The sequence below is a fragment of the Centruroides sculpturatus genome, unplaced genomic scaffold (genome assembly GCF_000671375.1).
Source record: "Centruroides sculpturatus isolate CEXI.00-Female unplaced genomic scaffold, Cexi_2.0 scaffold1793, whole genome shotgun sequence".
Lineage (NCBI taxonomy): Eukaryota > Metazoa > Arthropoda > Arachnida > Scorpiones > Buthidae > Centruroides > Centruroides sculpturatus.
The window spans coordinates 16,456-43,682 of NW_019386334.1; the positions used below are offsets into that span (position 1 = coordinate 16,456).

At 26.3% G+C, this 27,227-nt stretch overlaps 1 protein-coding gene across 1 annotated transcript in view; it reads right to left on the reverse strand.

The window, feature by feature from the left end:
- Positions 1–27,227, reverse strand: part of LOC111614584 — a gene marked incomplete at its 3' end in the record, with an annotated part of 119,178 nt that overhangs the window by 16,162 nt on the left and 75,789 nt on the right. The window contains exons 16-20 of the mRNA XM_023355955.1: positions 26,543–26,674; positions 21,577–21,762; positions 7,043–7,183; positions 3,521–3,703; positions 34–171 (exon numbers count right to left, since the gene is read on the reverse strand). Of these exons, the coding sequence (XP_023211723.1) occupies positions 34–171; positions 3,521–3,703; positions 7,043–7,183; positions 21,577–21,762; positions 26,543–26,674 (780 nt within the window). The remainder of the gene's footprint in view (positions 1–33; positions 172–3,520; positions 3,704–7,042; positions 7,184–21,576; positions 21,763–26,542; positions 26,675–27,227) is intronic.

The following is a 27,227-nucleotide window of genomic DNA, read 5'->3' on the forward strand; positions in this document are numbered from 1 at the left end:
TATCTTAATAAAATATTAACAATTAGAACTTACAGAAATAAACTACCAGATTTTCAACATCATCAATTAAAACATCTAGCATCTTTTTATCAACATATTCAATAACATCATCTTTCTGATGTTTATTATCCAGAAGCCATTTCAGTACTTGCTCTTCATTCTTCAAGTCTCCTACAATTAATAAAATATGAATAAAATATAAGAAATTAATTCTATTTTTTATCTCTGTCCTTAATGTTTTACTTTTTCATTTTTATATTGTCTACTTGGACTTTGTTTATAAATAGGACTTATTATACTGGTGTAGTTTCTGATTAGCAGAGAGGACCAGTATAATAAGTCCTATTTATAAACAAAGTGCAAGTAGAGAATATAACAACAAAAAAGTAAAATACAACAAAGTAGATTAAATGAAAATATCAAATTTTAATACTTATAAATATTAAAATTTCATACTATAAAAATGATTTTGATCAGCAAAATCTGGTGAATATACATATGTTGATTTTAACAAATTCCTAACAATAAAAGAATTCAACTCGTATCTATAAACCTTTTACCGGTGCACGTATCATCACACTCTACAACAGTTACAAACTTTTCGAACCGTTACGGTTTTTCTTCAGGTAACGATCCCCTAACGGAATGCGGTTCAAAATTGTTATGAAATACGATCCAAAACGATGTTCGTACGTGCACCGGTAAAAGGTTTATAGATACAAGTTGGATTACAGTAATATGGTGCAGATATCCCACCATTTTTTGAATAAAAGAATTTACAGTGGGAAACTTTTTACAATTATTTTTTATATAATTCAACATTGGAAGCTGAAAAAAAGCACTTACAGTTTCAAATATCTTAATAAAATTAAAATATTAGCTTAGTCAAATGAATAAAATAATAATAATTATGTATAGCATACTCCAGAAGAGCTGTAGCTGTTATATAATGATATTGTTTCTATTGAAAAGTGAAATATGAATTGATGCAATGGTTAGAGGTAGATGTTAGGTGCCATCTCTTATTGAAAGCAGGAACTATAAACAGTGGTACTTCCACTTGTGTGAATTAAGTTATTTTAGAAAAATGGAATTAACACTTGACTATAGGTTCTCAGTTGCTGATGGATATGTACGAGTGCATTAATATTACATATTTGTAAACAATATATACTTCATTTTATTATGGAGATGCAGCTGTCTTTGATCAGTTATAACTATTGAAAGGTAGCAAGATGAATTTCACTATTGAATATGATGTCAAAATACAGTACTTGACATACAATATTCTAATGTAGTGCTACTGTAGAAAACATTCAGCAAAAAAGTATTTAACTAATCCAAAACTTCTGAGTTTTCTATATACTATGAATTAGTATATAATTAATTATTATTTATTTTGAATTATTTCAAGCAAATTTGAAATGTAAAAAAAGCTATCCTATAATCAGTTGTCTCATTATAACTATTATCATTTTTTACTTTTTCTGATTATTACTCCTAAAACAATCTCTCAATAAGTGAATTCTTTTATTTCTCAAATACTATTTCAATTATATAACTGCAGTTAAATTCCTTTATGGAGATAAATATAAAAATATAAAGCATTCTTTAGTAAAGGAATAGTATTAATAATATTTTTCTGACTAAGTAATTATATAAAATGGTGCAACTGGAATCTGTCACCCAGGATAAACTAAGATTCTGGTGCCACTTCTCTTGTTCCAGAGATTTGGGACATTAACTCTTTCCGCCATGTGAGCATTAAGAGAGCCTCGTTTAGCATGCCCATTATAGGTTCGACCAAGCCCACAATGGAGCAACCGGATGGTGAGGGACTGGGACCGACATATCCGGACGAACCACCCCTAAAAAATAAATTCCTAGGGTTTCGGTGGTGGGATCCACCCAAACCGCTCGACCATTCGGCCGTCAATTGGTTAACAAGTAAGAGTGTAATTTCAGAAGAGCGTAAAGTAAGGCTTTTTCGACGGTTTCTTTGAAATTTGAGTTGCTTGTTTGGATCATTTTGAATGTTATAACCTATCATCACATCGTTTCTTGTTAATATCAGTCGTCTTTTGTCGAACGTGCGTGCATACCCAATTTGCATAGTCGGCATGGACAACTTGTCGCTTCTTGTTTTTTGTTTGTTGTTTATCAACGCGCTCTTTTATTTGCTTTATTTAGCAGCTAACTTTAGAAGAACAGAAGCGATATATGTTTGTTTTACCATCCAATGTATATACTTTGTCCTTCTGATCAGCCAGAGTCTGTCTTAGTTTGGGAAATATTACTAAAATCCACGATCAAACTTGATGGTCTCTTTACCAAGAAAGAAAGTGTGTTTAATGTGATCTGGGGGTAAGTTATTATTCCCCTGTCTGAGGACACATGCTTTAATGTCCTGATTGGGCTCTTTGATAAAATTATTCTTGGATCCTTAAGGACTGGTTTTTTGATAGCTACTTCTTTTCTTTAATTCTTCGGATAACTTTGATGCTCCCTCGGGATTGCTGCAGCCTATTGTGTAGGCATTTTTTATTTTTCATATAGTGTTGATTCCTACTCCAATTGTCGAGGGATCATTTTTTTTTATTTGCTCCATCACTTCGTCTGCATTGTTCTTTTCTGTTGGATCAACTAACACCACTCTATCATTGGTAGGACGTAAAGGTCTTTTAACAGCATCTGCATAGGTCTGTTTTTTGGGTGTTGGGCAGCATGCATAGTCTGTTTTTTGGGTGTTTTTTGTGGGGTTGGCTGGCTTGCACGAGCTAAAGTCCTGTCGGATTCCTCGAGTTTTTGTTGGAGTGTTCTGTTTTGGTCGATGACCATACAGTAAGCCATTTTTAACCTGTCGAATAAGAACTCTGCCTCTGCCAGATTGTAGCAGGCCTTGTCTTTTAATACTTTGCTGAAATTTCGACTCTGTTCCAGGGTCGACTTGGCACTCTGAATCCAAACAAATGGCCGATGACAGTCATTGATTGTCATTGGCCGTTGATTGTCATGGAATCAGTTCACAACTGACAGTCCATCTCCCCTTACACAGTCTTTTCACTCAACATACATTCTTATCTGGCACCAATCATTTATCCCTTCAAATTTATTTTTGAAATAATTTTCTAAACAATTCAAGTAATTGCACACCCTCTCCTCTTGGCATCCCTTTACCTGGCACCTGGGACGGTGCCAGGTAAAGGGATGCCTTCCTTATATCCTATTTGTTTTTCAGATTTCTAGAGACTTCATTTAGATTTCCATTTCACATACTGCATTTTATTTGATTATCTAATTATACAGGATCCACATCACTAGCTTGAATAAATTTACAATTGAAAAATTTCTGTATTAAGCAAGACATTAAAAAACATGCAAAAACTGTCAAAGATAAGTAATTTAACACATTACATTTGTGACATATGATATAGTTTTAATATAATAATAAATATAACAGCATTAATTACAATGAAATAAAATTATATTTAAAATTTATAAAGTAAATGTTATAAATTACCATCATAAAACTGAGGAAACCTTTTTCGAAAAAAGACCAAAGTTGGAAATGTTAAAATGCTAAATTCTTTAGCTACAGACAAATCTGTGACTTTAACAAAATCTATGTCATTGGCTTCTGCATCATCATCAATATTTTCTAATTCCTTCAGAACAATTTCACATTCTTCACACTGATCTTTATCTAATAGAAAAAAATTAATTCTATTTAAAAATTTTTTTAATTGAAGAGTGACAAATTATAAAACAATAAAAGATCAATAATTTAAATGTATTGATTTGTTCAATATAGAATTTGCCTCATGATTAATACTTGTATTTGAAACCTTAAAGAGAATTCTGTATTAAATGGAAAAATTCTGTATTTATGCTAAGAATAATTTTACTTTATTCTGTAAATATAAATCTATTTATAAAATCAAATATTTTATAATTTTGAAAAAATTTCAAAATTTCTTATGGACGAATTCTATGAGTGTCCTTTTTGTCCCTTCATACACCAATAGAAAATATTTCCTATTGGTGTATGAAGGGACATTGGGCTATATTAAGGATAATTAATTAATCTTAATAAAGCCCAATAAAAATCTGGCAGATTATTTGGTATTATTAATGTACTGGGTTATGTATGTTGTTATATAATTAAAATAAATACATTTTATTTTTCTACAGGAGTGTAAGAACTGTACCATCATTACATAATAAGTTTTAAGTATAAAAAAATAACTTTTTTTATATTAATGTCACTCTGAATAATATAATGTCACAAGATTTTGTTTACATGTGTTCCAGGTTAAAGGTCAATGGAAAGTAAGAACAAAAAAGTGAGGATGAACAATAGCACTCTCTTATGATAGAAAAAACTAATTATGCCTATGCTTCAGCATTACATATTAACAAAGTTTACCATTTAAAGTTGTAACAAGATGATATCATAACGTAAAAATACCAACTCTAAAACTTTCTTTATTCAAATGTTTTCAATTGTCCTAAATGATCTTCAAGGAAAACTTTTTCCTGAAGATCATTTGAATAAAGAAAGTTTTACTGTGTTAGATAGTTTTAGAGTTGGTACTTGTATATGTGCAGTATAATAAATCGTAAGATAGATTACAATGTAATGCTAAAACAAACAAACAAATAAAGAGAACAAACAAATAATTTGTTTAAGCAAACAAACAACGGCAAATTGTTGAAAGGTCGAAGAAATGACAATTGCCCTTTGTATTTGTATCTAACATGCAGAGAAGAAGAAGTTTTTGTTTGTTTCATTAAATTATGGCAATGCATCACCCCAAGTGTTATATCGCCATAACTTAGCAAAACAAACAAATACCTTCTTGTCTAAAGACAGAGAAGATGTTAAGGTAACAATGAAGAAATTCAAATGACAATCATAAAAGGAAATAAATTACCTTAATTTTGTATCTCTAAACAAATACAGAACAATACAAGAGCACCATAATAGTTTTTAATATATCCTCTATTTGCTCAAATGCAAAGTTGTGTTCTACAGATATACTGCACTGTATGCTGTGCCAGTGTATATGTTTAGAGATACCAAGTAAAGGTATTTTTCTCTTTTATGATTGGCATTTGAATTCCTTCACTGGGCTGCAATTTGAAAAAAAAATGTACACCTATAAATTTCCACTGTAATCTGTCTGTCAGTCCTTCCTTAACCTTGAGAACAGAGTTAGATAGACAAAATCTGACAACAGATATGGAAAACTTAGGGTCAGGAGGCTTGATTAACTATATACAAACTTCTGATGAAAACCAGAAGTCATGTTATTTCAATTTGAAAACTTTCCCCTGAAAGGAGTTAGATAGATGACAGGCATGACTCTATTGTTAAAGGAAAAGTATGATGTACAGGAGCAAGACACTAGTAATTTCAGATAGAGAGCATATATTTTAAATTAAATAAATTAAAAATATGATTAAAAATTGCAGCACAGCATTGTGACAATGTCAATAAATAATTGCTCATTACCTTGACAATTTCTATGTACTTTGTTCAAGCATTATACTGTAGCCTACCTTGTCATATAATTCTGTCACAACTTTAAGCAGTACACCCTGTATATCAAAGTAGTTATAACCATATTTTATTAATAGGTATGGAAAAACCTCTCAATTATAAGCTTCAAAATTCATAAAGTAATCAAGGATCACTTTGTTCTCCTCTTTAATCTTTGTCTCTCTTTTATTATCAAAAGAAAATAACTTAAACTCTATAAATGAAGTAGAAAAGGAAATCAGATATATTAACAATTAAACTACAGTCAAACCTCAGCTTTCAAATACCTCGCTTTTTGAACAATTCAGTTTATGAACAAAATTTTGAACATCAATCATATTTGCTCTGGTTGTCGTACGATAACTCAGATAACAAGCTACTCAGCAAGAGCCGGCCACAATACTCAAGTTCAGATACTTCCTATGTTAAAGAAAATTGATGGCCTGACCAACCAACAATAGGACTACCAATTCAGAAGTTAATGGCTCTGAAATCGCCAGGCATCATTAGACATTACAACACAAATTATTGATGACGTTATTCAAATTAGATTTCAATGTGCACATGGGTAAGATACTACTTCCATTTTTCGGTATGCATCACAGTTGAATTTAAATGAAATTAATTAACAAAAACCATGTTAATTGACATTCGCATGATATAAACAACATCCACAAATCCATGTCTAAAGGTGCTTAACTCAAATTAAATAACAAAAATTTAATTTAATATTTATTAATACTAGGTAGCAAGTTAATTAAAACTAAAAATAATGAAATAATAATTAAAACTCTGGTTTTTATACTGAAACTAAAAAATAAAATCAAAATTAATTAATTAATTTCAATTAAAATTTAAATCAAAGCAACTGAAACATATTTTCAAATGTGTGGGTAAAGTACTTGTTGTCTGTCTTGATTGATTTGGTTATATTTCATCCAGGCAGATTTGAGTCTTTATAGCACATTTTTGTAAAGTGTTAGTTTTGATTTTGGTTGTCAGTGATAAAACGTTTTGCTTTTAATATATATATATAATAGATATAAATATAGGTAACATTATATTATAAATAACATATTGCACTTGTAGGCAATTTTATGCATGAAATGCTGCTAAAAAGGTAAAAAAAAAAAAAAAAAAAAAAAAGGCATTGTTTTGGGGGTTGGGAATGGATTAATCCATTTTATATCATTTCCTATGGGAAAATTTGTTTCGGTTTGAGAACAAATCAGTTTTCAAACAACTTTTAGGAACAAATTAAGTTTGAAATCTCAGGTTTGACTGTACATGTAACTTTATAAAAAAATCTTATTAGCATAGATTAAATACAAACGATAAATATATTAAATTTTATAAATTTAAATTCTATATTACATTTGTAGCTATAGCTATCTACAATTACAAATAATCTATAAACTGTTAAAACTGTACAGTGTATAGATAATACACTGTACAGATAATACACAGTTTTAATAATGTATGAAAAATTAAAGTACTTACAGAAAAGAATTGCTAAATAATCAGATGAATCAATCATATTTTCAAGCATTTGTTTATTGACAAGATCTATCTGATCAGGATTATCTAAGACATCTTCACTCGTAACCCATTTCAAAATTTTCTCTTCATCCATCAAATCATCTGTATCAAATTTTCAAAAAACTATTTAAATATTAATTTTAATTGATTTTTAATTTATATTAAAATTTAAAAATTATAGAATTAATGGAAAATTATTTTAAATAGGAAAAAATTTATATTTACCATGGGTAATATGAATTTTGTAAGAAAATAAATTATAAAAATTGTGTGTATGGTATTAAAATTCGTGGAATGCTATTTAAATAATATCTTGTCTTAAAAACATTAGAATTATATTTGAATTAAATATTTTTAAAATATTTTAAATATTTTTAAAATAATATTTTATGTATATGATTTAATTATGATTATTAATGTATTTAGAAAATTAAGTGCATTTAAAATAATTTAATGTAAGAAAACTGTCACAATTTATATTACATTATTAATAATTTGTGTAAAAATTTATTATTTATTTTAAAATAAAATGTTAGCTATTGAATGCTCTATTATATCATTATAAACAGGGCTGGGGAGAGGAAACTGAGACTGTAGCTCTGAGGCTTGGATTTATATAGGGACTTGAACTGGAATCAATACAAGTTTTAATTATGAAATCTAGAAATTCAACTGATTTAATTTCAAATGCATAGAAGAAAAAAATAGAAATGTAGTAATCAAGGGCCCACTATTGTTTCTCCATAGCCCTAATTATAAATATCAGAACTGTCACCATATTTATAAAGAATTAGATTGAAGACTAAATACTTCTGACAGATAAAAGAAACTAAATTAAATAGTTTCAATTAACATGAAAGTTAAAAATTTAATAATGTTCACAAAATACACACATTTTTCAAAATTAATGATAAAATAATCTAAAAAATTTTCAAAATAATAAAAATATATATACAAAAAATATAAATTATTAAAATAGTTCTAACAATCTTATTTAATTTTTAAATAATTTTATTTAAAAATTAAATAATTACAAAACCAGAACTTTTAAAAAGAAAAACACAATAAATACAAAAATTATATTCAACTAAAATTCAAATAACAATTTTTAATTAATACAATTTAATTCAATAAGGTTCAAAAATATGTATTTTTGAACAAAACAAAACTAATGATGTGCAAAAAAATAAATAAAAATATTCTCAAAAATTAATACAGTAATAATAAATTTATTTCATAAAATACAATTATTTTTTTACATTTTCTTATTTAAATGAAAAAGTAGTTTCATTTATGAATACAGTGGTACCTCAGGATATGAATGCCCTAGCATACGAAATTTTCAGGATACGACATGAAATTCGAACATATTTTTGCTCCACGATACAAACAAAAACTCACCATACGACATTACATTAGTTCGCAGTGCCATTTTTTATTCACTTCTGTTCATCGGTCTCAGTCCAAGTGTTTGCTTCATTGTGGAAGGATCTCGCTCGATAAAGGAAATCTTGAGGTATTATCAGAAAGTGACTGATTTTATTGAAAAGAAACATCCCAAAAAGATTCACACTGGCCATATTGCTGCTCGGAGTAATGACATTTGCCTAAGTAATTTTAGAAACATTTTAAAAAGTAGGCAAAGCCAAACCTCTTTGGATAGATATTTTACCAAGCGACCTCTATCCAGTGAAAGTGCTGGTGGAAGTGAAGGAAAGAAAACAAAAAAGCAGTGAATAAAAAATTTAAAAAAAAATATGGAACAGAAAAGATTAAAAAATTAGTGTTAAGTTATTTTTAAGTTATTGTTACATTATGTTATGTAAGTTAAGTTTTAGTATCATTTCCCTTCTCCCTCTCCTCCGCCACCAGTTTACACCTCCACCATTGTCTATCCTCAAAAGTAAAGTGCAAATAAAACTACATTTTTTTTTATCAATTATTATTCTATTATGGTTATTTATACATTTACAACACAACACATTTTTCAGTATTTTCCTTACTATAGTTTTTTTTTTAATGTACAACTTAGCTTTAAGTTGAGTGTGTTTTTCATGTTGGAACGAATTATTTGGTTTTACATGTAATCATATGGGGAAAAATGATTCACCTTACGACATTTTCATGATAAGATCTCAGTTTTGGAACGGATTAATTTCATATCCTGAGGTACCACTGTATTAAAAATCCATAAATAAAAACTTCTTTATTTTCAAAATTCAAAAATATAGTGAATCATAAATATCAAAAAAACAAATGGTAATAATTCAATAGGTACTTATTCATGTTAGATGAATAATAATATAAAATTATTCAAATTATACAAGAAATTTTTAACATTTTATTAGCATTCTTTTTTAGCATTTTATTAATATATAATTTAGTTTTTTCCATCATTGATATAATTTTAATAAATTTAGCATTTTTTTAATACACTACTTGTAATATTTATCATAAAAAATTATCACATCTTTAAATCCAGTGACAGTTGACTTTTATGAAAGAGAATTAGTATAAAATTGGATAATAAAAATTATCTATGTCTTTTTTATGTTCATTAGTTTCATTTTTATAATATAATTTACTGAGTTTCCTGTTTTTTTATTTGATACTAACATTTGATTATACAAACTTCAATATATCTACACTTTAATTTTTTTTTAATTTTTCTTAAACTTAGATATTAAGTATATAAATATTTTATTAACTAATGTAAATAAATTAACTATATTTATATGTATTAATTGAAATAGAGATTAAAAATTATTTTTTTGTAAATTATAAAAAAATAAATAGAATGAAAATGCTTTAATAATAATATTAATAATTTGAAAATGAAGTAACAATGTATTATTAAGTGTATGTTAATGTTATATATAATTAAAATTTTGATAAAATTTTTCATGAATTAGTTTTCAATTTATTATTTCTCCTCGGTTCAAGATGCATTTGTCATATTTTAATGTCTCTGAAATCAAGACACATCTCAGTTGATATCAGTTTGACAACTTCAGAATATCTCAACATTAATTTTCTAGCAAATTCTTTTTAATATTAGACAGTAATATTTTCGGACATTGTTTCTTTCTACTGTTTTTGTGAATTTTTATATTAATAAAATAGTATAATTGACTCTTATCTTTACATGAATTTCTTGACTTTGTTGCTGAATCAAACTTTCTCCATATCAACAGTGAAAAAGTCATATCATATCAAGACAACTTTCAAACTTCTTGGTCAAGATGTTAAGTTTATATGCTATTATTATCTACACTAAAACAACTTAAGCTAAGTAATTTTTAAAGAAAAATTGGCTTTGGGATGTTTATTGGAGGGCTGAAGGACTTGTAAAATCACTGTATTCCATTCACAAATAAAGTGAATGGGTTCAACTGATACATAAACAAGAAGACATATTTTACATTGTCAAGACTTCTTAATGTAACAAAAATCAAACTGATTTTAGAGCCATTTTTGACATTAAAAAATTGTTGCAGATTTTATATAATGACCAACTGAAGTCAAAGTTGTTTAACATATTCACAGATTATGAACAGGAAATTACAAGACGTGTCTACTATAACTTTTCAGTAATTGAACCCTATATTCAATAAAAAAAAATTAATTACCAGTTTGTTCTGACTACATTGCACATTTAAATTTAAATGTAATACAAAGAATAAAACAAAATAAAATTTACAAAAAATTGTTGTATTGTACATTGTTTTAATGTAAACTCTCTTTAGTTATGAATTTTACTGTGTTTTGTTCTTCTCATCCTAATTATATAGCTACTTAATGTATTAATTTGTGTCATCATAAAATTTGTATATAGTATAAAAGATGACAATTTATAACCTCAAAAATATTTTTTGCATGAAAGTTCATAAGAATTTAGGCATTTTAATATAAACTGTATTTATTTTAGTATTAGTTACACTTATAAATCCTTACACAGATTTTGTGATTTGTGATCATAACAGAGACAGAACTACAATGGTGCAAAGTGGTTCAACAGAACTGGAGTTAAACCACTTCACACCATCTGAACCCACAGGGGTCCCAAATGTTTCAAGAAAAAAGTCTCTGATTGTGGATCACAGGCTTTTTTCATTATTTTCATCACAGGTCAAAATTGATTATTTTTTCAGTCAAGGCCTAAAAGCATTTTTCAAGCTTGCAAGTTCCATCCTTTGCAGTGGTGGTAAGATTAGAGGAGGTAGGCCTACATTAGAAATTTCAAACTTGAAGTAAATCTACCCTGGATCATCATATCAGAGAAAGTTTGTCAGTACTCAGTGCTTTATGTATATAAGTCCCCATAAAATTTTAATTTTTTTTTAATGATCCTGGAATATAGTACAAATGTTACATATTAATTAAGGCAAGCATAAAAAAATTGCATTATATTCAAGCCAATTCAGTAATTAAATTACTTATACATTGCAATAAAAAATTTTAATGTTCAGTTATATAAAGTTAAACAAAACAAATTATATGAATTATAATTATTATTAATTATTTTCTTAAAAACAATGAAACAAAGAAAATTTAACTGAAAATTAGAAGAAAACAATTTTGAAATGACGATTGGTTAAAGGATTTTATTATTATATATAGAAACATTTTAATATTTATTTTAACAATGTTATTAGCAAGGACAAATAGGAATTTGAATCCAATTATATTTATGAGCTGTACTGTTTTTAAATACAAAAACAAACAACATAATCATAATCCTTTATTCTCTGTTTAAGGTGATATATCTCAAAACTGCACTAAATAAAATACACTGATAAAAATACAGATTTGCTTAAATTTATTTTTAAGATAAAGATAGCAGATAAATTAATTTTATCAGTCAATGCTTTCATATATACAAATGTAATTATAACATACAAATTGTGAATTTATGTTTAACATGTTATATTATAATTAATAAAAATTCATTTTAATTTCAAAACTATTTATTCAATTATAAATAATTTTGTACCTTTGAAATTTAACCAAAGAATATTTCAAAAATATCAAATGGTTATTAAATTAAAATTTCTTCAAATGAAAAACAATGCATATAAATGTAATTAAAAATAAGTTTTAATTAGTGAAATAAGCTAAGTTACTAACAGTATTAACATCAAAATTAATTGAAATAAATATTTATATACTTAATTTAACAAATTAATAAAATAGCATTAATAAGAATAATTAATTAATTATTCTTAGAATATTATACTTTAAGATGAAAAAAAATATATTAATTTACCACAAATCTTAAATAATTTACATTACATATTTGTATCATTTTCTTTCATGTAATAAATAAAATATTTTATGAAGGAAAAATATATGTAATCAGTATTTATTGCAATAATTATTGAGATTTATCACTAAAAACAGAGTAAATAAATCATGATTATACTGCAAGAAAGCTCTTGGATAAAATTTAACTCACTCCCTACAACTGCTTCTTGTTGTATCCACTGTAGAACACCTTGACTCTGCCAGCTATCTGAAAGCAAAGTAGTAAACAAGCAAAAACACTGACAAAATTATACAATGGGGGAAGCACATTACTGTAGTTTTTCTCAAATTTGGATTTGCTTCAAATGAAATAAAGTTCTTTTAGTAGGCATTGTTATTTAATAAAAAAACAAAAGTAACAGCATTAGATCTGCATTTAAACTATTAGTATTAATAGTTTAAATATGAATAAATATTAAATTATTAACATTCTGTGATAAATAAATATAAACCAAAAATCAATTTATTTCATGAGAATTATAAACTATATTTTTTATGTTATATTTATGAAAAATATATGACTCTTTCATACATTAATAATAAATTTTTATACATTAAGTGGAAATAAGAATACCTTCAATGATTTGATATTTATTATTATATTTTTAGACAAAAATTTGAAAATATTAAATTTATACTAACTACAGCTTTATTAAATTCTCTTTACTTATAATAGATCCTCCATTTTGTGGCCATTTACTTCATAGCCTCCTATTGTTATTATATAAGTAGGGGCTAATAAGCCAAATGCACCTTGACTTAAAAGGTCCATTTGTGAACCCCACAAGAAATTACTTCAGAAATCTTTTCATAACCGCTTGTTTTTACAACTCTTTGCTGATTTAAACACTGTACAGTATGTAAGTGCCATATTGTTTTTACTACCACATGATAATATGCAGTTAAACTGTGTTTTCTTGAGCATAATTTTAATTTATGAGAATGAACTTATGAGAAATAAGAAGGCTTGCTTAATGGTAGTCTTTCTAGCAATTAATGAGATCTCAAAAGTAGGATCTACTGTACTTTGTTATTTATAAGTAATTGATTTTATATATTAATATATATAAAATCAATTACTTATAAATAACATAAATATTATATATATATATAGGTGTATAAACATGCAATTCTTTAAGAAACATTTTATTATGAAATAAATTGATTTACAAATTATTTATGTAACAATTTGTTTTATAAAAAATTATATATCCTTTAATCTGAAAAAGTATTAATACTAGTAAAAATGATTATAATTAAGAAGTAAAATATTTAAAATTTTTAAACCATTACCATTTAGTAAAAGTTAAATGATAATAGATATATTTTAATAAATATTCTAATTAAATTCAAAATATTTATATTTTGCAATTTTAAATAAAAAAATACAAATTATTCAAAAATTTAAACTTAATGTTCAAAATTAAGCTATTCTTTAATTCATTAAATTATATTATTAAATAAAAATACAAATAGCAACTTAAATTATTGACATTGTTTCTTTAATTGTTTAACATTTTTGAGATAATGTAACAAATTCATAAATTGAATATATAACTGGAAAGTTTTCCCAATTATCCTAGAAAAATACCATTTAAAAATTATTTACTAATATTTAAATGATATAAAATAACATGAACTAATGTCAATTGATAGGAAATGATTTTAAATGACAACAAAGGGCAAATCATCTACAGTTATATTTTGTATAAGAGAACTGTTAAATAATAGAAATAATATAAATTATCATCAAACAGTCTTAACATGTTTTTACAGTTTTCAATATTATATCAACTAGCATCAAATTACATCAATTAGTATTGTTTCATATTATTTGATCACTTGAAATCACTGAATGTCATTTGGTCATTTTAAACTGTCTAAAAATTACTTCAAAAATGATATAAATTAATAATTTTAAAACAATAAAATGATATTTTTACTAGGATATATACTAGGATATACCATATATTACAATCAAATCAAAACAATATTTGAAATCTCCAACAGCAGGATTCCACACTGAATTCCAGAACAATATCAAATTATCTTCAAGAAATTAAAAAATTGTCAAGGATGATCTCGCCACTTTAGTTAATCTGCTGAATTAAGCAATGCAGCTTTAACAGTGGATGAAGTTAAAGGAATATTATCATCATTCTGACCATAAACTAGAGACTGGCAAGAACACTGCATATGTTGGATATACCACAAGACCTTTCAACCAGAGGCTCACCTAACAAAAATTATATTAAAAGAGGATGATCTGTTACAGTTTTATCTTCCTTTACACAACTTCCTGATGCTAAAGTAGACTGACAGGCAGTCAAAATCATCAGAACATTCTCTCACCTATCCCAAGCTGCATTATAGAGAAGTGTAAAATTTATAACCTTACCATTACCAACACATGTATAAGTAGCAAGGGAAAGGACTCTCCCTCTGCCTGACAGTAATTCCTTAGTCTTTTGCTCAGCTACCATTGTCTTAGTTTAACCTCTTGTTATTTACTTTATTTTATCTTCCTTTGTAACCAATACTGTCATTCCACTTTCATCTATCCACATCTGACAATAACATTAGCAATCCTTTAATTCCACCCACTGTTAAAAAGCACCTTGATTAATTCAGCTAAAAAAAATTGTACTGTACACATTTCTGGGTTCCTTGTCATATCATGAAAACATTTCAGTGTAAAAATATTTTTGTGGTCCTTGAAGAAATTTGTTATCATTCAAAAATTTGAATTTTACATTCTATAATTTAAGACTGTATTTGTATGTTTTTATATTATACTAATCAAAATTAATTTTCTGAAATAAGCAATTACTTTTAAAATAATTTGTTTAAAAGAATAATATCTAGATTTTTTAAATATTTCCTTTGATTCTATTTCACATTTTACCTATTTNGTAAAGTGCAAATAAAACTACATTTTTTTTTATCAATTATTATTCTATTATGGTTATTTATACATTTACAACACAACACATTTTTCAGTATTTTCCTTACTATAGTTTTTTTTTTAATGTACAACTTAGCTTTAAGTTGAGTGTGTTTTTCATGTTGGAACGAATTATTTGGTTTTACATGTAATCATATGGGGAAAAATGATTCACCTTACGACATTTTCATGATAAGATCTCAGTTTTGGAACGGATTAATTTCATATCCTGAGGTACCACTGTATTAAAAATCCATAAATAAAAACTTCTTTATTTTCAAAATTCAAAAATATAGTGAATCATAAATATCAAAAAAACAAATGGTAATAATTCAATAGGTACTTATTCATGTTAGATGAATAATAATATAAAATTATTCAAATTATACAAGAAATTTTTAACATTTTATTAGCATTCTTTTTTAGCATTTTATTAATATATAATTTAGTTTTTTCCATCATTGATATAATTTTAATAAATTTAGCATTTTTTTAATACACTACTTGTAATATTTATCATAAAAAATTATCACATCTTTAAATCCAGTGACAGTTGACTTTTATGAAAGAGAATTAGTATAAAATTGGATAATAAAAATTATCTATGTCTTTTTTATGTTCATTAGTTTCATTTTTATAATATAATTTACTGAGTTTCCTGTTTTTTTATTTGATACTAACATTTGATTATACAAACTTCAATATATCTACACTTTAATTTTTTTTTAATTTTTCTTAAACTTAGATATTAAGTATATAAATATTTTATTAACTAATGTAAATAAATTAACTATATTTATATGTATTAATTGAAATAGAGATTAAAAATTATTTTTTTGTAAATTATAAAAAAATAAATAGAATGAAAATGCTTTAATAATAATATTAATAATTTGAAAATGAAGTAACAATGTATTATTAAGTGTATGTTAATGTTATATATAATTAAAATTTTGATAAAATTTTTCATGAATTAGTTTTCAATTTATTATTTCTCCTCGGTTCAAGATGCATTTGTCATATTTTAATGTCTCTGAAATCAAGACACATCTCAGTTGATATCAGTTTGACAACTTCAGAATATCTCAACATTAATTTTCTAGCAAATTCTTTTTAATATTAGACAGTAATATTTTCGGACATTGTTTCTTTCTACTGTTTTTGTGAATTTTTATATTAATAAAATAGTATAATTGACTCTTATCTTTACATGAATTTCTTGACTTTGTTGCTGAATCAAACTTTCTCCATATCAACAGTGAAAAAGTCATATCATATCAAGACAACTTTCAAACTTCTTGGTCAAGATGTTAAGTTTATATGCTATTATTATNTTTATAAACAACATATATAATGCTAATTAAAAATATGAATGAATCAAAAGATCATTTTGAAATGAAATCAGTTTCATTAAAGTTTACAAACTTAATAATAGTGAGATTGCAGACAAAGTTTTCATCTCTAAAACATGAACGCCAAACGTCGAGTGCTGCTAACAAGATGTGCTCAACATTCATGTTTCAGAGATAAAAACTTTGGCTGCAACCTTGCTAATATCTAAAAATTGCATAAAGTATTATTAATTAGGCTGTTTTTATTATCCTATTTTTCATGTTTCAATTCAAATTTGACAATAAGTTCTAGGAAAAATTTATATAAAACATTATGAAAGAATGCAAGAATTGTTTCATAAAAATTCCATTTGTTATTCATATTATTAATTTATTAAAAATAAAACAAATGTTCAAATAAACACATGTTACAAGATAACCATTTCTAATGAATGCAATCACTTTGACAATCTTTTTATTATATAGTATACATTAAAGACCCAATATACAATAGTTATCTTATAACACACATTCATCTGAATATTTATTTTTATTGAATTAATTTTGATTAATTTGCTACCTTCATTTTCAACTGATACTATTTTAAACTTTCTTAAATATATTAAAAAATGCTTCTGTAACAATGAATAAAGTTGTTATATGTTTTTATGTTAATAAAATCATAAATAAGCTATTTTACAAATAAAATTAAAAATTAAAAAATGTAAAATATTGATATAATATATTTCAAAATATTATATAGGTAGTAAACTGCTAGAGTTATAAATCAATAGTATCATTCTGTATAAAGCAAACAATTTAGCATAAAGCAATAAAGCATCTTCTTAGCATATTCATAGCTGTCTGTACCTAATGAAAATTTAAAAATTAAATTTACTGTATACGATATAATGTATTAATATATATATATATANTGAGAAAAGACATTGAAAGACTCATTATTGTGTAGTCTTAAACTGTATATTAACTTTTATGTTCTTTCTAAACATATAATACCTTGTGTGAGTGAAGAACTTTAAAGTCTAAAACACATTATAATCATATTGAATACACAATTTTATAATTACAAGCTGACACTTGTGATCCATTAATAATTATAAATTATTAATGGATAACAAATGAAGCTTGATTTGGCTTGAGAATTATTGTTGCAGTTCTGTTGCAGGAGGTTGCAAAACATGTTTTCATAGTCTATCAAGGACTGGATGTATTCACAGAAAATACAAATGATAATATTTGATGTTCTGAATACTCATACAAGCACTGCCAAAAAAGCATTATGATCAAGTGTGTATGTGTTAATTTGCAACCCACATTCTTTACTTCCAGTTTGTTTCACCAGAGTGATAAAAATATTGCTGTATGGCAAAGTTTGTCCTATATAGCAGATCCTGGTTGCATGATGACTGGGCTCATCAGAATCCACCAGCAGTTATCACTAATAAACTTTGTGCATTTGTAGAGACTGCATGACATAATGCATGATATTCCATAAATGCACATTAAACATCTCTTCCAGTTCATGCCAAAGCAGTTATTTCTGCCAATGGTGAAAACACTAAATACTGATTATTGTGCATTCTGCATATTCACTGAATTGTACATTTCTAATCATGTACATCAAGTATTATAAGTAATCTGCCTTAAAAATATCATTTTGATATCTCTGTCTTCCTTTATGTTGCAATTTTAATAGCCAGCAGTGTACATTGGTATGTATATGATGTGTGTGTGTTTGTGTGTATATATATATATATATATATATACAAATATACAATGTAGTATATGATAATATATAATATAGTTATATTATTATTGAAATATATATTTATTTATTCAAGAAATAAATAATAATGAACAGTAAAATAAAAATTTTATTTACTAAAGAAATTAATATCATTTTGTGGATGCATCCAGTCAGCAAGCAATTTGCTAGCTTTGCTTGCACTAACTTCAATCATGTTTTGTTGCTCAGCTGGATGGCAATCTTTGCTTAACAAAATGGCTAACAAATATAAAGAATTAATATCAGCAGCGTTTGGTGAATTGATAAATGATACTGTCAAATTATTATTAATAAAACAAATTCAAAATTGTCAGGAGTACCCTCAATTAAACATCGTGGTAGTATAAAATGTATGAGGAGTGTCTTCATACATTTTATACTACCACAATGTTTAATTGAGTTGAAACAGCAAAAGTACAAACCACTAACTTTGCTACATAGCAAATTTGGCAAAATAATGTTATTTCTATAACTGTATGTTCAACTAGAAGATTTGCTTAGTATCACTTACTTAGTTGCTTGAAAACTAGAAGCACCCCATAACTTAAGTCTGTACAAAGTATATCATAAATTCAGTTGATTCAAAACGAAAACAGTTATATTACTAAATATAATTTCAAGTTAAAAGATATTGTTTTAAAAAAAATATGTAGAAAAGATTAAAGTGTCTTGATTTTTGCCATATCAAATCACCAGAAACAACAGTCTTCCATTGAAGAAATGACCTGTTATCAGAGGCTATGCCTCTTTATAAATTGTTTTTGCATATTTTGCAGAAGCATAACCTCTAATAAAAGGTTGTCTCTTCAATGGAAGACTGTTGTTTCTGGTGATTTGATATGACAGAAATCAAGATATTTTAGTCTTTTCTACATATTTTGTGTGTGTAAATTCTTCAGCCATTTCTTTTAAAAAGAAATATTGATTTAATGTTTTTATAATTATTTCTAATTGTTATTTTTTGCCTAAATTAAACTTTGGTTAATAAATACACACAAACTCTTTCATTTTAAGTTTTGTTTTCAAAAATATTAATACATAAAAGTATATACATACATACATCTCAAAGCTTAATAATTACATTATAGCTAAATGATCAACAATCATTTTGCTTTAATATAATTATCTGAGCTTTGAGATATATATATATANATTAAATTTAATAAAGATTGCACCTAACACCTACCTCTAGTATCAAATTACTCAGTATTTAATTATTAATAGTAGCAATAATGTAGCCCTATTTAAACCAATAATCATCTGGCTTTAAAAAATGTGTTTAGTATGTCATAAATAGATAACACAATATAAGATATATCTATGATATATGTAGATATCAATATCATCTTATTATATTGGTCTGAAATCTAAGCTGAAATGAAGCTAAGATCACAAAAACTGGCTTATAATTTAAATAGTATCAATTAAAACAGAGTTATCAAATTTTGAAATATTTCCATAGCAACTAACATAAAAATAAATTAAAAAACTAAACAATTTGCAAAAATCACAATATGTAACTATAAAAATTTATTACTTCCAACATTTAAATAAAAGTGTTTTAGTTTTATCTAACACACACTAAAGTTTTTACAAATTCTACTTTGTATTCTACTTTGTCAAAATTCTACTAATATTCTACTTTATTACAAAATTGGAATAAAAAATATCTCTATATTTATCAGAAATGCATTTCACTAAACTGCCATGAATATTAAACAACATAATTATTTATAAAGTAGAATATTATGCATTATATGATTCATAACAAACGATAGTTTAACACTTGTAAAGAAAGTTATATGAGAGATATTTTTTGGATTACTTCTTAACAACATATAGTAGTTTTTTAGAAATGATCAACAGACTGGCTTCAGTAACTGACAACACTAAAAACAGTGCTCTTGATATCAAACTTTTTTTAGCTACTGAAGAGAGTTTATTGGCCAATCCCAAAAAGCTGTTTATTATATGTTCTTTGTGGATCCATAATAAAAAAAAAAAGAAATTGAGAAACATTAAGATTTTGAAAGCATAAATGAAAATATATGATTGAGAACAATTTTGCTACCAGAAATAACAACTAAAATATTTTACACGATAATATAAAAAATAATTTCTATAAAAATATAAACTGATAATTTTCATTTCTTCTAATTTCATTTGAAGATCATAAAAAGTTTCAACTTTTTATGAGCTATAATTTTCTATTATTAAACAAAAAAATTTTTGCTCTCTTTTTATTTTAAAAATTATACAAATTAAATTTCAGAATCTTGATGTTGATGACAACATCAACACTCAAGAAAAAATAGAAAAAAAATTCTGAGAAATTTTTAAAATTTTCCAAAAAGTCTTTCACTTTCAGCCACCACTAACATCACAGATTCATTAAATTTCTCAATATTTAGTCATTTTTAAATCATAAAATAATTTCTACAACATGCTGAGCCAATTCAAAACTATGATTTTGAATATGAAAACAATATATCAGTGCAAATCTTTAAAACTCAATAAGCAAACACTACATTAACAGAATATATGAATATGAAGACTTTAGTGGATATCATTTCAAAAATTAATTATATATTAAATTAAAAATAAAAAAATAGAAATCACCAAATGTTTACCATCAAGTATAAAAATAACATAAGATAATAAAGAAATTGTTAAACATAATGATATTTATATTTTATAAAGTTTTAGTTATTGTTATAATAGATCTTAAGTCTTACTTCACAATAATAACAACTTTTAGTTCATAATAACAGTCAGATTTTTAAATAATTTCTCCAAAATAGAAATTTCCTAGAAATGATTATCTTAGAATCATCATTCTTAAATATATCAAATAAGAATTTGTGAAAACATTAAATTCTTTAAATTTATAGCTTTGAATCAACTGCATTTATATGTGATTTAATCTAAGAANAAACATTAAGATTTTGAAAGCATAAATGAAAATATATGGGATTAAATAAAACTTAAAAAGCAATTTTAAGCAAACTAAATAAACATAAAGGGAAAAAGCAGCAGAAGAGCTAAATAGTTAGTTTTTTTTTTTTTTTTGAAAACTTCCTTGAAACTATAAAATATTGAATTTATATACCTTTATACAAAATTGGATGTGACTGTCTAAAAAATACAAGAGCTGGAAATTTTGTAACAGAAGCTTTCTTCTTAGCAAAGTTTGTATCATCAGTTGTCACAAATAAAATTCCATGTTTATCAGTATCATCATCTATATTCTCAAGTTCTTGAAGAATTGATTCACAGTTTTTACAGTCATTTGGAGCTATTGAAAAATTTTTCAATATTAAAATTAATATCTGGAAAAAAGATATATAAAAATAAGAAATATAATGCACTTGTTAATTTGAACCTGTGCTAATCTGCACTGTGTTTATTCTGCAATTTTGTTCATACTTTTACTATTTGAACCAAAATTAATGATCAATTTTATAGGATTTTGAAGTATATTTAATAATAACAAATGTGAATAAATAAGCAAAATTATATAAGTTTTATAATGATTTTTCTACATTTGTTTTTATGAGAGTTTTGGCTTTTAATAAAACAATATATAAAATCAATGAAAACCATTCCTAGTTGTTCATACATGGCAACTTAAAAGTAAAATTAAATTTTTCTTAAATTAAATTCAATTCAAAACAAGCAATTATTTATTGTGATTGATTTATCGTCACAATACTGGGCTGTAATTTTTAATCATATTTTTAATTTACTTAATTTACAATATATGCTCTCCACCTCAAATTAGTAGTGGCTTGCCCCTGTACATCATACTTTTCCTTTAACAATAGAGTCATGCCGATCATCTATCTAACACTTTTCAGGAGAAAATTTCTGAACTGAAAAAACATGATTTCCAGTTTGCATCGAAAATTCATATATAGTTATAGTTTTTGTTTTTTGCCTTTAATTTCATTAAACATTTCTGCTAACTTAAACCAGTTATTTATGTTAGGGCTTATCACACCATGATCTTAGTCCTATGCCATTCAGATGGCATGGTGATATTACAAATTGACGGCTTTAATTGTATTTTTTCACTGATCACTGTGTTGTGCCATTTGGATGGCTTCATACATTGTATGTCCTGTAATCATCATTACTTAATTTGCCCACCTAATCCGACATCTGCCTCTAGGGCGTTTGCCATTGATCTTCCCTTCTAGAATTTGTTTCTCAAATCCATTTTTGCATCTGGAAATATGTCCCAAGAAGCAAAGGTAGAATTGGTATATTTTAGTGGTAAGGCATGTTGTGATTTTCAGTTGATTTAGGATGGAGTAATTTGTTCGGTGCTCCATCCAAGAGATTCTCAGCATTCTTCTATATGTCCATATTTCAAAAAAATCAAATTTTTTTTGAGAAGTGGCATTTATGGTCCAGGTTTCTGAGGTATAAGTGGCAATTGGAAAAATAAGCATTTTTATGAGCTTTAGTTTATTAATAGTGATTGCAGAATCTTTCCAAATTCTAAATAACTTAGAGGTTGCATTATGAGCAAGGCAAATTCTGCATTTAATTTCATTATTGCATCCTCCTTTACCTTGGATCACTTCTTACAAATAAACAAATTCATTCATCACCTTATAGCCTGCAATTTCCTTAGTCTGTGTCAAGGAATGATCAATTATCATAACTTTCATTTTACTTCCATTAATCAGCAATCCATATTACCTGCTCTCAGTTTCAAGACTTTTCATAATATATTCAAGTTTTGATTCACTGGATGCTATAATAAGTGTATTGTCAGTGTATCTCAGGTTGTTAACTTTATGGTCCCCGATGGAAATGCCTCCGTCCCAGTTATCTAATACCCTTCTCATGACTATTTCAGAACAAACATTAAAGAGTAAAGGGGAAAGAATACATCCCTGTCTTACACCAGCTTCAGATGTAAATGCATTAGATATAGTTTTGTTAACTCTTACTCTTGCAGAGTTGTTCTCTATAAATTTCTGATCATCAAAATAAGATCATGGTACTCCCATGTTCTGGAGAGCAGGCCACAATTTGCGCCATTTTACACAATCAAAGGTTTTGGTATAGTCTACAAAAGAAAGGTAAGCTTTGACATTAAATTCATAGGTTTTTTTCAATGATTTGTCAAGTGTTCAAGATTTGTTCAAGAGTTCCTTTACCAGAGATAAACTCCAACTGTTCTTCAGCTATTTCAGGTAATAGGAAGGGTTTCAAACAATTATTAATCATTTGGAACATTACTTTACTGGCATGGTTAATTAGGCTGATAGTTCTGAAGTTACTACAATCTGTTGGTACAGCACCTTTTTTTTATAAATTGGAATAAATATTGATTTACACCATTCCTCTGGCCATCTCTCAGATTTCCAAATTAAGGAGTAGATTTTATGAAATATATCAACCAGTTCTCCCATTCCATTTAAAATTTCAGAGGTTATGTTGTCAGGTCCTGGAGCTTTGTGGTTTCTTAATGTATTTATATCTTTTTCAACCTCTGATTTAAGAATAGATGCTTCAACTTCCCCTGTCCATTCATGCTGAAGTTGATTATTACCATTTGTTTGTCCAGTGTCTTTATAAAGTTTCTCACAATACTGATTATTATTTGCATGGACTTCAATTTAATTGCATATACTGTGAATATAATCATTTTTGTCTTTGTTACAAACCTTTTTGATTTTTTTGTCTAGCTCTTTCTTCTTTTCATCTGTAACGATTGCTGAAGTTAGTAATTTTTTCCTTTCATCTATTAATTCAAGAGTATTATTTCTCATCCAATGTTTCTTTTTCTGTGATCAATGTTGTGTGGTGCATTGTTGTACTCCAGTTAAAATCCAACTTTTTGTTTGTGTCCATAAATCATCTAGGTTGTTTGAAAAGGATGGAGAGTTAAATTTCGGAGAGTCTGTTGTAAGATTGAACTAGTTGGACTCTCAAATCTTGGGTTGATCTTAGATATTTTTGTTGTATGGAGTTTTAATGTTACTTCCACTTTTAGTAGCTTATGATCAGAGTTGCAGAATGTTCCAGGTCTTGGATCTCACCTGTCAGGGAGATCCAAGTAGAAAGATGCTGATAATGGTGTTTGAACATGGTGTTAGTTATTGTAAAACTGTTATCGATTGCAAACTGAAGGAGTCTATTTCCTCTCTCATTTCTGATGTCCAGTCCAAATTGTCCTATAATGCACCGTAGATTATCATAATTTTTTGTATTGTCTATCTTAGCATTAAAATCTCCCATTATTATCAATATGTCCTTCTGTAGTATTTTTGCAATGATATTTTTAATTTGTGTGTAGACTGTGTACACTTCATTGTCTGAAGCAGCCAAAGTGGGCATATAAACCTGAATAATATGAAGTTTTACTGGCCTGGAAGATATTATAATTTTGATTATGTGGTCATTGATAGGTTCATAGCCTTCCACAAATTTTGTTAGGCATTTATCAATAACAAAGGCCACTCCATTACGTCCATTTTTGGTCATACCTGAAACATATATTGTGTGGTCAATTGTATCAAAATGACCATTCTCTCTCCAATGTGTTTTGGAGATGCCACAAATCGGTATATTCTCTTGATTAAGTTCTCTTTCTATTATGTAGTGCTTTCCAGTCTGTAAAAGTCCTCTTACATTCCAAGTACTTAAGGATAAATTTCTTCTTAGATGTAATTTTAAATTTCTTTCAGATACATATTTTGCCTGTGGTGCCTGGTTGCCTACATCTACATGTCCGGTAGCCCATTTCACACCAAATGACCCAGAATCAGTTTGGTGCCGGTTGCTGACCAGATCGTCATGCATATCATCAATACCACCACCACCACCACCACCATCATATTCTCATGGGAAAATAATCATGTAGTTTCCCATTGCCTGCCTGATCCGTTGCTAATAGCTATTTCGTAAAAATTTAAATCACACTAGTGAATATGAACACAAAAATTTCTTGAATTAAAATATATAAAATACACTCAAAATGCATTTCAGACTCTAAAATAGTTCCTCTTCAGTTGGTGTTTCAAATAATCTGTATATTTGTTCATTTAAATTATGTATATTATATTCAAAAATACATTGGTATTAAAAGAATAATATAGGCATATTATTCTTTTAATACCAATGTAATGTTTTTTGCCTTTTGCCCTTAATTTCATTAAACGTTTCTACTAACTTAAACCAGTTATTTGTGTTTGTTTAATTGAAACACCAACTGAAGGGTAACTATTTTAGAGTCCAAAATGCATTTTGATATATTTTAATTTAAAAAATTTTTGTGTTCATATTCACTGATGTGATAAGCCCTAAAATAAATAACTGGTTTAAGTCAGTAGAAATGTAAAATAGTTATAGTTCGTATATAGTTATAGTATATGGTTGAAGCCTTTGCCTGAGGTTTCCATATCTGGTCTCATCTTTCATCTATCTAACTCTGTTCTTGAGATTAGGGAGAGACAAATAGATGGACAACAAGTGGAATTTAAAGGTTTACAATTTTTCAAATTGCAGCCCAATAAAATTTTGTATTCAAATTAATAAGTATCAGATCTTTCTGATGTAAGACTTGTTTAGTTTGACTTTATTTTCTTTATACATAACACCACTAATCTGAACAACCACATACAATAATTAGTTCAGATTAGCAAGAGTGCATTATACTTTTAACAAAATTTATATCATTCAAAATAAGTAAAAAAATATGGTACAATCTAAAGAAATAATTCTAATCAGTTTTTCAAAATATGTTATTGTATTACATAATTATTTTACATATAATCAGTAAACTGATTTGTAATAAATTTCTTAAATGTGTAATGAAATAATAAAAATAAAGCAAATAATAACATGAATAAAAATAATTTTGTATTCTATATCAGGTTTCTCAGAAATTACACTTTCCAATTCTGAATTCAAAAAATAACAAGACTAGTTTGCAAAATACAGTATAAGTTTATTCATTAAAATATATTTTAAGGAATGTTAAATATAATAAAATTTAAAGTATAACAACTGAAATAAAAAAGTAATTAAAATTCTTAAATATTTTGATAATTTCTTACCAAAAAATACAAGTACATATTGTTTTTCTTCAATAAGTTCTTCTAACATTTCTTCTGTAACTTCTTCTATAGTATCTTCTTCTTTTTGTAATATTAACCAAGTCATAACTTCTTCCTCATTTTTAAGATCTCCTGTTAAAAAAAAAATGCTTAATATATTTCATAACATTTACCTGAAAATGTTTAATCAATGGAGCAGCTCTATTTTCAGATTTATTCATCTAATTTGTCAAATTAATATATAATATGAGAAAAAAATGCTTAATAATTGTTATCAATTAATAAACAATTTTTCTCATATTATATATTAATATTTATAAGTTTATGTATATTAGTATTATATATTTATTTATAAGTTTATTTTATTTTTTTTATAAACTGATAACAATTGATAAAAATAAAGTAAACCTATAAAAAAATAGTACAATAAAATAAGATATTTAAGCAGTTCTGATGTTATTTAATTTATTAATGTAAATGTAAACAACATTACTGGTAATAAAGAATCTTGCACAAAATATTAGAAAATAGAGATTTGTTATATGTTCTGTAAAATATTTGCTAGTCAACATAAAGTGGATAGATACAGAAGAAATGTGTACCAGCAAGTTTAGCAAAAGCTATATTTTACAAACAATGATTTATTTTTGAATACTGTATTCTAACATCTACAATGCATTTTAAT